At 39.1% G+C, this 15,663-nt stretch overlaps 1 protein-coding gene across 2 annotated transcripts in view; it reads right to left on the bottom strand.

Moving 5' to 3' along the window:
- Positions 1-15,663, bottom strand: part of pde4d (phosphodiesterase 4D, cAMP-specific) — a 170,401-nt gene that overhangs the window by 31,721 nt on the left and 123,017 nt on the right. Inside the window, exon 1 of one of the 2 annotated variants that reach the window (XM_037680992.1) lies at positions 11,858-11,985. The exons of the other annotated variant lie outside the window; for it this stretch is intronic. Coding sequence (XP_037536920.1) covers positions 11,858-11,985 — 128 coding nt within the window. Of the gene's footprint in view, positions 1-11,857; positions 11,986-15,663 lie in introns of those variants that run through there. 2 annotated transcript variants of the gene reach the window in all.

Genomic DNA, 15,663 nt, shown 5'->3' with positions numbered 1-15,663 from the left:
TTTTATTTTAGAAAGCCGTGAGGACACAGAGGAGAGCAGTGAAGGAAGAACAAGGAGAGACATGTCAGAGCTGCATGCTGTAAGCATGAGAACATGCATCAGACTTTCCAAGTTTGTCTTAAGGTGAATTGTGAAGAAAATCAACCTTTGTAATGTACTTTGACACATGATTTAGAACAAAGCCAAAAACAAAACCCAAAACCTGACAATCTCATAACCTCGGTGCAAAATTAGGCTTCAACTCCATTAATCTATGTTTTTTTACTTTAATTAAAATGTACGGGTGTTGTTGTACAATCAGAAAGCATAATCTCTAAAACAGATTTGTTTTATGTTGTGCTCTGAAAATGTTTGAGTATATTACTGTGTGTTCTTAGTTAAAAAAGAAGAACATTTCTATTTCAGACAGAAGCTGTTTCTTTAATGACTAAAATAGGGCAGCATCCATCCATCCATTATCTTTACCCGCTTCTTCCATTTTGGGTCATGGGGGTCGCCGGTGCCCATGTCCAGCAATCATTGTGCGAAGAGTGGGGTGCACCCTGGACGGGTCGCAAGTCCATCACAGGGCCACATAGAGACAAACCAGACAAACAACCATTCATTCTCTCATTCACACCTAGGGACAATTTAGAGTTACCAATCAGCCTAACATGCATGTTTTTGGTCTGTGGGAGGAAACCGGAGTACCCAGAGGAAACCCTTAGGGCAGCAGAAACATCAAAATGTGTGCAAAGTTTATATCAACAAAGAATAAGTAGCATTATTTACAAATGCACTTTTTAGAACTATAAAAAAAACACTTCATGTGTTATAATTAGAGCCCGTCCGATATATCGGTAGAGCCGTTAATTTAGGTCGATATAGATGTTTGGGAACCTTTCGGTATTGGAGATAATTGTCCCATTATGCACCAATTTGATCACTTCCCCTAAAGTGCTGTGACCCAGCTGTAATTGTTCAATGTATCCAGTAGAGGGCGCATGAAGACTACTTTCAAATCATTGCATTGACTTAAGTTTCACTTTCACATTCGGCACAGATGAAGCAGGGAGCAATACTGTGTAGCATATTTCGATGAAAAAGAACATGAAAAGTTTATTTTAACTGATCTGTAAAACAAATTAACAACAATAAATTATCTTCAATCCTCTAACCTGCTTGTCATTAGCTACGTGCCTCTCAAGTTAGCAAGCTAACGTTTATATAACCTAGCATAGGATATTGCCTTGTAAAACTTTATCCAGAACAATAATTACAGCATAGCGGGAAATATATATCAATGTTACATTATCTTTGTTGTCCTCAATGAAATGCATTTGTTTGTTTTAAATCTTTACTTCTCTGCAAAGAGAAAAAATAAACACAGCTGCGGTCAATATTAATTAGGGCATCACAATACGTGGGTGACTGTTGAAACAATGAACAGGGATGGGAGTTTCTTTGTTTAATTTATATTTCTGTAACACACTTGATATCTTTATGGTGATAACTTTATGGCATTACGAACATTATATCACTGTAATGCCACTTGATTGTTGATATGTGCTGCTGACTATCCATGCTGCTGATCTCATGCTGCTGATTTATTTCATGCTGCTGTATTCATTCGTATACTCATCTTCTCACACAGACTCATGTTCGTGCTGTTGTTGTTCAGCGTGTTGTTTTTGTACTGTTAGTGCTTAGTGTATTCTTACAGTAGTAGTTCTTTGTATTCTTGTTACAATAGTAACTACACAGCTCTAGATTGAACCAGTTCAACCCTCAATTGAACTGTAATCTCATGTACAATTGAAATTTCCAAAACTTTGGCTGAAAAACAACTGGTAAAAAAGTACAAAACTAGTAATAAATAAATAAAATAAAATAAATCACAAACATTTTAAAATGGTCTGAAACAGTTCTGCTTATTAACTTGCTACATTCCCCATAACTTTACATAACATTACTTGGTATAATGTTTATGTCTCTGACAGTTAACATGTTTGTGTTATTCAGAAGCTTTTTAAGTGAGAAAATGATCATTATGATTTTGTATTCCTATTAGCTCATAAAACGTGAACATAAATTTGCAGTAGGTCAAAGTGTTAAACTTCTCTTATTCGTTAGAAACTAAAGCCAAAGGATGGCTTCAACATGCACCATGACAGCACTCATCATTCTTTATCTCTCAACACTGTTCTCGCAATCTTCTGAAGGTTTCAGGAAAAATAGTGGGGGACTTTCAGATAACAATGCACAAGAGACAGGGAGAGGAAGCAATTGTGGCAAGCTCAAAGAACACAAGACAGCCAGGACCAGCAGATAAGTGACTGACCACTCGCTGATAACCAACGCTTCCCCCTCTATATCAGCAAAACACTTAGACACACTCTTCATCAGTCACGTTCACAAGAGGAAAAAAACACAGGCAAATACAACCATACACTCAGTCAAATTAATATGTGCCTAGCAAAATCTAAAACTGAATTTGTCTTTGGCACTCACAATAAATATGGATCCAATTAGTGCCAAATTTCCTAATGAAATTTTGAAAAAAAAAAAAAAAGGTGTTTCTTTGACTGTAGCTAATGAACATGTAGGACCCAATCATCCATCCATCCATTATATTTTACCCCTGTCTTCCTTTTTGGGTCAAGGGGGTCACTGTTGTCCATATCCAGCAGTTACTGTGCGAGAGGCGGGGACAGCCTGGACAGGTCATAAGTCCGTCACAGGAACAAATAGAGACAAATGAGATAAACAACCATTCACTCTCTCACTCACAGCTAGGGAAAATATAGAGTTACAAATCAGCCTAACATCCATGTTTTTGGTCTGTGGGAAGAAACCGGAGTACTTGGAGTAAACACATGCATGCACAGAGAGAACATGCAACTCCACCCATAATGGCCCCCGGGCCGTGATTCAATCCAGTGACCTTCTATCTGAGCGGCAGCAGCTCTACCATTTGAGCCACCATGCCGCCAGGACCCAACCAAACCATTTTTGTTTTCTTGAAGATGTGTTTTGGTTTAATGGAAAAATTGGTAAACAATAAAATCTTTGTGATTCTGTTGGGGCAAAGCCTTTTACAATCCAGAAACCAGACCAGATACAATTAACAACCAAGAACACTAAACTGATGCACTGACTGGGTAACGCCTCATGATAACCCAACAGTCAATATCATCCCAATAGAAACATCTTCTTTTGTTGACCAGTCTCCAGAAAAGTCCATGTTAATGGGTTCATTACATTTAATTTACGTACAAACTGGATTCCAAAAAAGTTGGGACACTAAACAAATTGTGAATAAAAACTGAATGCAATGATGTGGAGGTGGAAAATGTCAATATTTTATTCGTAATATAACATAGATGACTGATCAAAAGTTTAATCTGAGTAAATGTAACATTTTAAAGGAAAAAAATATGTTGATTCAAAATTTCACAGTGTCAACAAATCCCAAAAAAGTTGGGACAAGAAGCAATAAGTGGCTGGAAAAAGGAAACTGAGCATATAACGAACAGCTGGAAGACCAGTTAACACTAATTAGGTCAACTGACAGCATGATTGGGTATAAAAAGAGCTTCTCAGAGTGTCAGTGTCTCTCAGAAGCCAAGATGGTAAGAGGATCACCAATTCCACCATTGTTGCACAGAAAGACAGTGCAGCAATACCAGAACAGTGTTACCCAGCGTAAAATAGCAAATACTTTTAAGTTATCATCATCAACCGTGCATAACATCATCAAAAGATTCAGATAATCTGGAACAATTGCTGTGTGTAAGGGTCAAGGCCGTAAACCTCTACTGGATGCTCGTGATCTCCGGGCCCTTAATCATCACTGCACCTCAAACAGGAATACCACTGTCAAGGAAATAACAGAATGGGCTCAGGAATACTTCCAGAAAGCATAGTCAGTGAACACAATCCACCGTGCCATCCACCGTTGCCAGCTAAAACTCTACAGTGCAAAGAGGAAGCCATTTCTAAGCAAGCTTCACAAGCTCAGACGTTTGCACTGGGCCAGGGGTCATTTGAAATGGAGTGTGGCAAAATGGAAGACTGTTCTGTGGTCAGATGAGTCACGATTTGAAGTTCTTTATGGAACACCGGGATGCCATGTCATCCGGACCAGAGAGGACAAGGATAGCCCAAGTTGTTATAAATGCTCCGTTCAGAAGCCTGCATCACTGATGGTATGGGGTTGCATGAGCACTTGTGGCATGGGCAGCTTGCATGTCTGGAAAGGCACCATTAATGCAGAGAACTATGTTCAGGTTCTAGAACAACATATGCTCCCATCTAGACGTCATCTCTTTCAGGGAAGACCCTGCATTTTTCAACATGATAATGCCAGACCACATTCTGCAGCAATCACATCATGGATATGTAGGAGAAGGATCCGGGTACTGAAATGGCCAGCCTGCAGTCCAGATCTTTCACCTATAGATAACATTTGGCGCATCATAAAGAGCAAGGTGCGACAAAGAAGGCCCAAGACGATTGAACAGTTAGAGGCCTGTATTAGACATGAATGGGAGAGCATTCCTATTTCTAAACTTGAGAAACTGGTCTCCTCTGTCCCCAGACGTCTGTTGAGTGTTGTAAGAAGAAGGGGGGATGCCACACAGTGGTAAAAATGGACTTGTCCCAACTTTTTTGGGATTTGTTGATGCCATGAAATTTGGAAACAACAGATTTTTCCCTTAAAATGATACATTCTCTCAGTTTAAACTTTTGATCTGTGATTTGTGTTCTATTCTGAATAAAATATTAGATGTTGGCACCTCCACATCATTGCATTCAGTTTTTATTCACAATTTGTTTAGTGTCCCAACTTTTTTGGAATCCGTTTTGTACTTACAGGCTTTTTTTTTTTTTTTTGCCAACATTCTAAGTCACCATCCTTTACTTTAAATCACCTTGAGTCTATAAAAACCTCCTTGGTTGGTTTCCAAGATTCAGTGACAAACTTTTGCAGAGGACTTGTACAGGGCATTAAATTTGTGTGTGTTTTATTTACTAATTGTTGACTAGAATTAAAAAGAATGACATTAATGATAATTTAGTCAGCGAAACATATGTAATTCAGTTTCAGAAATATTTAAATAATTAGACCTATTTGGGGAAAAGACTGCAAATTAGATCAAAATCAACTCCCTACGGCTCTAGAACAGCTCTCAATGTATTTTATGTGTGCCACAGACAGGCAATCTAGGGCACTTTTCCCAAATTGGAAAGGGGTTTGCTCAATCACAAAATATTGTCAGAACATTGGGCCCTGTCCTGTTTCTCCCTCCTTCCTTCAGGCTCTGTCAGGTATATAAGATGTGTGGATGCTGCTTTAGCACCTGCTGTCAATGTAGTACTCAGAAAAGTCAGTCAATCATAAGACATAAAAAGGAGTCACAATGGTGATGAGTGATTTTAGTCCAAAAGTTTTAAAGAAAAGCCACTTCTGTAACAATGTCCATAAGAGGTCCACTTCAAACCTTTTTTTTCTGTTCATCAGGCAACAATCGGTTATTAAAGGTCAACCCTGGAAAGTATGTTAGATAAGATCCACACTTCAGGCTTTACAGAAGGCCAGACATGTGATCTACATCATTTACTGGCAGTCTGGGATGTCCAGCTGAGAACTTACAAAGAACAGATGCAAACAGTTAAAATGAAAGTCGCACATTTATCCACTTCTCTGACCCGTTTTATTTTCCTCCATCACTAGTTTTAAAACAGGAAGCAACACTACTTTGACTGTTTAAATAAGTAAAAAGTTCTATGATGGTTGTGCAGGGCTAACAAGATTTTTAAAGAAACACCCGTTCAGTTCCCATCGCTTAATCCACCATCTCTCAATCATTTGAATCATGTTTTCACAGCAAACACACCGATGGATACATAAAATCTGTGTTGGGTGGAAAGGGGGCTGCTGAAAATTCTTTGGGCAAAGGGTGGGGGGTAGTTAACCAGCTCCTACGCTTCGACCACGTCATTGTCTTGCGCAACTACGCACACATGGATGCACAAGGGGATTTGTGGACTCAAGTATTCATCCAGCCATATGCGAACGTAAGCTGTGATAACCATACAGCTTAAAGTACATACAAGATACTTAGACATTTGCTGGCCTTACGAACAGACCATCAATTTGATTAAAACTACTTATTTATCAAATCACATCTTTGGAAAGAAAGCAGTCATCAAAAGCATACTGATCTAACAAGCTCTGTGATATTAGTTTTGAAAGACAAGGCAATGAATGAAAGAAGCCTTCATAAAACAGTAAATAACAGAAAGGAGGGCAGGACAGATGGAGGCGGCATGCCTTGTCCAGCTGAGTATTGCTTTTGGTAGACGTTCAAGAAGATGGCTCATACGAACCTATCACTGCCAGATTCTCAGCTTTTAATTGGGGGGGGGGGGGGGGGGGGAAGCCATATTCTGCAGTTCGTAAAATCAGTTTTATGTGAGGCTCACAATGCATTTTACACTCATCCTTACTTTTAATGTATCTTCTAGTAATGTGTATTCAGAGACTCCATGACAATGAAAGACCTGATTACTGGTACAACTCCATTTCACACAAGAGTCATCTCATGCTGGGGAGGTTAGGGACTGGAATAATAAGCAGATGTGAGAAGGGAGGTCCAAAAATGTTCAAACACACGCCCCTGGGTAACCTCTAACCCTTCGTGGTCAGTGTGTTTATTAACACTTCAGTCTGGGTTTAAAAAAAACAGAGTATTACCCTTTAATGTTCAAGCTACAAGGCAGTTTCTCTCAGTAGACAATGCGTACTGACAGGCAAGGACAAGCTGAAACAAAAGCATGAAGGAGATGAGAGGAGGGAGGGCATGGCAAGTTGAGCCCCTGGAAATTCTTTCTCCATCCCTAATTTAAGTGAAGCCGCATGCACAAAGGAAAAAATATAGGGCTGCAGAACACATCTCTCAATGAATGACGTCTTTACTTTTTCATAACATTCCGTTCTGCCTGCTGACAGGACTGTGAGTAGAAAGCAAGATGAGGTCGAGGCACCAGGGCAACGGGGTTCAGTGTCAGGTAACATACAGGACAGATTTTGTGACATCAGAACAGCAAAACAAAGACAAAACCACAAAACTGACATGCACGCATGTTTCCCAGTCAACCAATTTAAGGTAACGGAGTAAATCAAACAGACTGAACAAACAAACAAAACGTAAAGACTTACTCTGCCAGCGAGGAGCAGGAAAAGTGTTTTCAAAAGCAACAAACAGCCAGATGAAGAACAATGGAGCATTACACACTCAACAGGATTTAAAAGGAAATGCAGCCAGCAGGACAAGGTTTCCGGCGTATTCATTTACCATACTCCTTCAGTGTTCTTCAGTGAGCTGGTGGAGCGGGACCGCGGCTTCAGAATGATACTCATGGTCTGACTTCTGCTTCCACATGTGTACAGTCCTCACACACATGAAGCCTCACACTCTGGAAGCCCACAGTCAACTGAGTCTACAACCCTTGCTGGGCTGAGGGGATCCAGAGGAAAGGTCCTTCACCCCCACCCCACAAGTCCAGATCTGCTGAGCCGCTCGAGACCAACGTCTCAACAGTCCATGCTGAAGCTGGTCTTGAAGCTCTGATTGAATGTAGGTGGTTTGTTAGTCCGCTCTCCCTGGCTCTCACTTGGACATGTCTTTCATGCCAGAGCAGCATGTGATCTACCTCCTTCCTAATCCAGGCATGCACTCACACTGTTCTCCTCTCTTATACTCTGTCACTCTCTCTCTCTATTTCCAGTCCCTGTGTTGACTTCATTGGCTGGTTGAAAAGAGAACTCAAGTTTTCTCTCACCTACCTATGTTTTCTGTCCCTGTTTTTGACGAGAGTTCCAGATGTTGAGTAGCAGAACTTGACTCGCTTTCTGTCCCTCTGTTTCCCTCAGCTGCTGCTGGAGTATGGCTGAGTGGGAGGAGTTGTTATGGTAGTAGTGGTGTGTTGAGGGTGTGACTTGTGCTTTAAGGCATTCCTAACAATCAGCTCATTTGTCAAGGACGGGGCAACTGGAGTAACTTAAATCTATCATCTAAGCATTCTAATGGTCTGTAGAGAATGTGCGGAAAAAAACAGAAACGCAATAAACTGGGAAAATGAAATGTTATAATAATATTTTAAAAGCTCACTCTCATTCATTTTATTTGTCTGTCACAACATAGTGTAGGGCAGGGCTATTCAACTGGTGGCCCGAGGGCCAAATCAGGCCCACGGATGAACTCAGTTCAGCCGACCAATGGATTCATTTGAAATAAAACTAGATTTAAAACCATGAAACAAACTTAATGACAATAACTGCTGGATGTCCGGCCCCTGAGCTCATGGCTTTCAGTAACTGTGGCCCCCTGAGCAATTTAGTTGAATATCCCCGGTGTAGAGTTACAGTACATTCATCATGAAGACGATGACTAAAGAAAGCACTGAAACTGACATCCAGGATTAAAAGCAGAACGTCAGACAAATATTTTTGACTGAAATTGTAGCACAAATAGTTAACGGTTAATAAAACCCCAACAAGCAGCATTTAATAATTTACCCGAGGATTTCTCAACTTAAATAGTTTACGTATTTAAATTATTTTTAAATGTTCTGTACACAGAATTAAATGTGTGGTCTGTATTAGCCGTTGCCTGCCGCCAAAGGAAAAAGGACAATGTTTTTTTTTTGCCAGGGTCAGTGTGTGTGCATGTGTTCATTTGTCTGTACTGCAACATATCTTATTAATCCCTGGACTTACTGTAATAAAACTCTCAAAGTATTATTAGGCGAACACCTACAGCTGGTTTACTTATGGAGTCAACCTGATTCAAGGTCACGAGGAAGTCACAGCTGAGAAACCTTGGCAAACACAAACGGCTATTAAAAAAAAAAGGTCATTTGTGCACATGCAGCTAAAAACTTTAAAAAGGATACAATGATTGCACTACAAGGATAAACCCTTTAAAGTGAGAACAAAACACGTAGAAACAACCAGAAGTCCCAGAAATACCACCACGGTTAATATTTCAGTCCTTGTATTTTGACTGAAGAGAAAATATGGCATCAATCGTACAAATGATTGTAGGTATAAGTGTCATCAGAATGTTGTGTTTGTCTTGAGAAAAGCTTCAACATGCTGCAAAATATGGATAAGCAAACAAGGATTTCAGAAGGGCAAAAATCAGAATAATTACTGTATTTTTCAGATTATAAGGCACACTTAAAATCCAGTAATTTTCTCAAAAATCAACAGTGAGCCTTATGTATTATTTCTGGTTGTGCTTACTGACCTCATATCCATTTTATGTGGTACAACTGAACAATGTCGAGAGTTATTGTGAATGAGGTGAATAAAGTTTGACTTATCTGACCTTATTGTTTCGCTTAATGCGCCTTATAATCCGGTTCGCCTTATAGTCCGAAAAATATGGTAAGCGTGTTGAATCTGTATGCAACTGGAAATGAGCACAGGTTACCAACTGCATGCTCAACTGTCGCATGCGGACAGGTAACTACTTCTGTCTCGGCGCACAATAATGAAAAATCATGAAACTTGTCCTTATCGATACGTGTCTATAAATTGAAAAGATTGTGACAGAAAAACCAGGACTCCAAACAAAACTCAAACTGGCAGCAGGGGCCATGATGGTGTGCTTGTTTGGTCATAGCGCTAAAAATGTCACTCTGTGCTTCACACTCAACAGAGATGCACCGCAGTTTAACCATGCAGCTCCTAACACTTTCAATGCAACATGCCAACCAGATTCTGTTTCAAGTTGGGGGGAAGAGGTGAAACTGAACCTTTCACCATGTTGTCACGGAAACGGCAGTAAACAAAGCTTTCTTGGGAAAGTGGAAGAAGCATCTCCTTTAGACTTAAACGTCCAAAGTGCACTAAAACGAGACACATGCTGACCGAAATAATGTTCATAGTCATCAAATCTTGCCTTTTGAACTAAATTCTTGTTTATGATACATATTTATGGATTTGAGGAGCTTGAATAAAAAAAACCAAACAAACAAAAAAAAAAAAAACCACTTTGAATAAAATAATTTAAAAGCATCTCCATGCATTCTTTTGCACTGAACTGGACATTTCAGCATACTGTCTGATGCTAATGAATGAACAGAAGCTTTATGGAAGCACCATTTGATCTGCCTGCAGTTACATTAAAGCATCAGCACCCCACCAAAATAAAAATCCTAGTTTGACACCTGATCTACATCTCAGATGAGAAAATAAAATAATCTCAGCATGCCCCAAACTTGACTGAACGCTCATTTCAGATTTGTTACTGCCATCTGCAGGAAACAGAAGTAAAAAGCAGAGAAAAAATGTGATTACATTAGTTTCCCCATAAAACTGCACATTTTCTAGAATAAATACCATTTTTTTCAACAGAGTAACAACACGTCTTTAAGTTATATGACAAAAGAACACATTTGACAATATTATTTAAAGAAAGACAAAGTTCTGCTCTTGTTAATTATGTTTACACACCTCCTGTCACTAAAGGGAAGTAATAAAAAAAAAGCATTGCTTTCACTATGAAAGCTAAAAGTTCAAGTCCATGTTATGTTATGCTAGTGGTGACAATAACTGTTGATGATTTTAACAAGTTAGATTTAATATTAGAAATCTCCCTCTGTGCAAACCAGAAACATGACTGCCACCTAGTGTTACAACAAATCCTGTTATAAAAGCAGTCGATGGGTTATGTGAGCTCAGTTATTGAAAAATGTATTGATTGCCTTTCTTTTTATTTTCTAAATGTCCCACTTTCCATGAACAGGTTCTTTATCAACGCAGACAAACACGTCCAATAAAAGCTGCTATAAATAGCACTTAACAAAGGAGCAGGGAGAAGAACACAGATGGCTGCTGGTGTACAGTATTGACAACTCTCTGTCCCTATCTGTACGTATGGAACCAGCAGCCATTATTGCTGCATCTAAATGCTATAGAGACGCATATGCGCACGGATGAAATTCATACCCATGTGCACAAACGGTCAGACACACAAAAAGAACACACAAGAGGGAACTTATACGCCAGATGACAGCGCTAACTGATGCTGTGGACGTCATGTTAGAGAGAAATGCAGAAGTTAAATGAGCATAACAAGGTCTTAAAATTTTCTGTTTGAGCTTTAATGAACAGAGAGTGCTCTGATGATTAGCTTTTCCTCTGCTCATTAGTGAACACGACAGACCTACTGTAGCCCTGCCTGCTTCAGTTGGCGACTTGATGGAACCTGCTTATCTGTCGTTTATCATGCTCTTAGTCATGTTTCTGTGAAAGGACCAGAGAAGAGCTTGTTTTTTTTTTTTCCTCCCTCTCTCTCTCTCATAGAACACAAAGTGGTGCAAAGACACACACATGCACAAAATGACACTCTTTTCAGACTGCAGGTTTATGAAAACAAACAGCAGAACTAAGGAGCTCTAACAACAGCAGCCACCAAGCAACCGCCGTTTGCTCAGTACTCGGCTCCAGTTTGGTGCTGTGCAGGTGGAACTATTTATCAGCGCCTGCTCTGATAAGAACGTGCAGTTTGTGTACATAAATACAAGTCATACGAATTCATAAATCTAAACACATGAGCGTTATGAAGTCAGCGAGTACAGACACAAGCAATCCAGTTGTTTTTACACGTTTTCCTCTTCTGATTTCATCATTTATTCAATCTCTCAACTTGTCAAATGCAAACGCGAACTTCACGTCAACTAAATAAAAAGAGAACTCTTTAAAGAATACATGTGATTTGAAACAGTTTCACAAAACAAATGAGATCATGTTAAAAGGTCTATTTTCGGACACAATCCCCCACAAATAGTTTCAAAGCCATACCCTCTCCTGCCACGAGGTTTGATGTCAATGGGCTTGTTCGTGGCGTAGGGCGAGCCGTTGGAGCAAGCGTGGCGGTAGCGAGCGATCCTTTCCAATGAAAGGTATTCTGAGTTCACTGGCAAACTCATTTCTGATGTGCAGTATTGCACATACACTTGTGTTGTCTAGGCAGAAATGCAGAGAGAAGAAAAAGAGTAGATGGAGTGGTGAGGCTGATAAAGTGTCCTCTGTATATGAGGGAGGTGTGTGTGTGACAAGGGGAGGAGATGAGAGGATACAGGATGGGTGTGACTTGAAAGGAGAAAAAAGTGAAATATGGTGAGGGAGAACTGGAGATACAAGGGAGGGAGGAGCAAAGTGGAAAGGTAGAAGAGAACAGATTCAGATGTTCTTATATGCTGCCACTTGGGGTCAGTGTTGCCATAAAAAACACTTGCAGTGATGCAACAGTCCCACTGTAGGCTGCACAGACCAGTTAGCAAAATGCTACATTGTAGAATGTATTTATTTTTATTTATTAACCAGGTAAATCCCATTAGGATCACAGAACTCTTTTTCAAGGGAGACCTGGCCCCGATAAATAAATAAATACATGCATACACTTTGTAAAGTACAATTTAATGTGGGGTCGACATTCAAACTTATGACGTTGCAGTGCGGGGAGAAGCGATGACATATAATCTGTCAATGTTCCAACAACAGCCTAAAAAAACTAAATTTACCAATCATTTAGTCAGAGATGATGGAAGAGAGGTGAACTTTGTCCAAGAACCAAGAGAACAAGCGCCGCTACATTCTGCTGTTTTTGGCACTAAGAAGAATGTAGTATCGAAAAAGAAAAACACATATTGTCTTACATTCTAATTATTAGTACTTATTTATTTATTAACCTTTATTTAAGCAGGCAAATCCCACAGATCTCTTTTGCAAAGGAGGCCTGGGCCTGAAGGCAGCCTAACATGCATGTTTTTGGTCTGTGGGAGGAAACTGGAATACCCGGAGAAAACCCATGCAAGCATGAGAAGAACATGCAAACTCCACACAGAAAGACCCCAGGTCCAACCGAGGATTGAACTCAGGACCTTCTTGCTGTGACGCAACAGTGCTAACTACTGAGCCATTGTGCTGCTGGTAGTCAAGCTATTAATAAGTAGCTATTTTGGAGAATGATCCATCATTTTTAGTGTTAAAAATAAAATCAATCAATCAATCAACTTTATTTATAAAGCACATTTTAAAAACCACAAGGGTAGCCAAAGTGCTGCACAATAAAACAATAAAAACAAACAAAACAATAAAAACATACAAAGCATACACAAAGAAACATAAAAAAAAAAAAATCTTGACAGTAGCCAAGATTAGCCAATTAGCCAATTGGCTTGACGGTAGCCAAGGTTAGCCAATAGCCTAACATGCATGTTTTTGGTCTGTGGAATGAAGCCAGAGTAACTGAAGAAAATCCATGTAACAATGGGAAGAAAATGCAAGCTCCACCCACAAAGGTCCCCAGCTAGGATTTGATCTGCCAACCTTCACTGAGAAGCAAAAGCCCTTCTTATATTTAACATATACTGTAGTGCAAAGTGAAATTTTTGTAACGAATTTCAGCCGTAAATTACAAAATTTATTAACTTTGTGTCTTCTTTTTATCAGCACCACTTTCAAAGATCACCTTCAGTGTTTTTGCTTTAGTGTATTTTCAGGTGTTGGGTTCTAAACCTCCAGTAGGGGGCAGTCCACTCCAGATGGAAAACAGGTGTAGGTGAGTAACACACCCCTCCAACAGCAGCACAAACACACAGAGAGACAAACCTCTGTGGAGTTATGGCTTCTGCTCGGCTCTGACGGGAGCAGCCAGCATGTGACAACAGCTCCGGTGTAGACAGGGAGGCTGTCAGTCAGAAACACACTGACAGACAACAACCAGCTTCTCCATACTCTCTGAACATCTGAATGCATCACCATACAACCATACAATTATACAAAATGTAAGTTTTATAAATGCACGCACCACAACATAGTTATAAGGTTATCAGACTAACAATACACAGGCCTTTTTAAATCCCACGTACTGTCTCTAACATGAGCCTGCATGCCTCGCTACAGAGTTGTCTGCACACAGTTAGTGCGCTGAGACAGAGAGCCAGGCGACTGTCGTCACCAAGAGTCCCTGAGGCTCAGAGCCATTCAAACCAGAACAGCTGCATGCGAACACAGACATTTTCATACAAGCTGTGCGCCTCAATGCTACACATCCTGATGCACAGCAAATATTCAGTGTAAGATTGTGGACTCTTATTTTAATGACATACAATTCTACTTTTAAAGGAACTGATGCACGGCAGATAAAAATAGATTATATATTAAAAACTTGTAGCTCGCCCCACTTGGGTGGTTCCAATTCACTTTAAACTAGGGTCCTCTAGCACCAGGCTAATAATTTAATTATTACATTAAAAAATGCATAAAAAACCAACTGATTTAATCAACTTTAAAATAATTGTCAGTGCTTAAAAAAAATAAATAAAAAACTGCCAATGATGGATCCAAACTTTTAGAACAGGGGTCTGCAACCTTTTAGATCAAAAGAGCCATTTCTGCCTTTCACTTACAAAACAAAATATGTCTAGAGCCACAAAACCTGCTACGACAGTGATTACCAACTGGTGGCTCATGGGCCACTTCAAATTTGTATGAAGTTTTTTTTGTTTGTTTTTTCAGCCATTGGGGGTGACTTTGTAAAGCAAAAATTATGTAATGAATTTGAACATTTATTATTTTTTTTTTACATTTTAGAGTTAAGGAAAAGACTGCATTCATGTAAACAAAGGGAAAAAATTCATACCAATTTTACCAAATAAATTTTAACGCTGAAATCTACAGGTTTTTGAGTCTTCCTTTCAATTTTAGAAAAATAAAGAAAATTGTATCCCACTTTAAAGTAATAAAGCATAAATTAAAAGTTTATCTTTATTTGTCTAAATATTAGGCAGTTTTGCTGGATGGATATGTCAGTGTGACTTATTAAATTTTTAATTTCAAAACAACTTTTGTATTTTAATTTTGTCTGTATATATATATATATATATATATATATATATTTATATATATAAATATATATATATATATATATATATATGCATCCACAGAACATCCTTTCAACTCACTTGAGATTTGGGGCTGTAGTTGAGATATTATTTTAGCTTTGAGATGTTAATCGGCTGCTGTTGGTTGTGGAAAACGGCCTTGTTGCCATGGTTACGCATCAAAACAAATATCCAAAACTAAAAAGTTTCAATAAAAATCCTTCAGCTGCACAGCATCCGATTCCAGAGGAAACAATCATCCAAAAAATATGATTTACATCCAGAAAAAAAAGGAATTAATGTTTCCAAAAGCAAAATCTCAAAATGAAAGTAACAGAGCTGCTCCAACATGCAGCCACATATGTATATATATATATATATGTATATATATAAACAGCATACACCATTGTGGAACCAAAAGAAAAAAAAACCAAGATGCTAAGATAACCTCCTAAGAGTATAGTGTTTGTGGGAATCAGTTTGTTTGGTGACTCCTCAGACTGAAGGAGTCCTTTGGATGAAGGACGAAACGTCTCAGGAAAAAAAATAAAATGTCCAGATGACCTGACTGAACAATGTAGGATATTGACCTGGATTATCGAGCATGAGCTTTGGGATTTTGATGGAAATACTCTATCCAACAAATATTTATCCACACATATCTTTTCTGGAAATCCTGATGCATGCTCAATAATCCAGGTAGAAAAATCCAAAAAAGTT

Source organism: Nematolebias whitei, chromosome 8 (genome assembly GCF_014905685.2).
Source record: "Nematolebias whitei isolate Nwh7 chromosome 8, NemWhi1, whole genome shotgun sequence".
In the NCBI taxonomy this organism is placed as follows: Eukaryota; Metazoa; Chordata; class Actinopteri; order Cyprinodontiformes; family Rivulidae; genus Nematolebias; species Nematolebias whitei.
The sequence above is the reverse complement of the archived record's forward strand: the minus strand, read 5'-3'. Positions and strand labels throughout refer to the sequence as shown.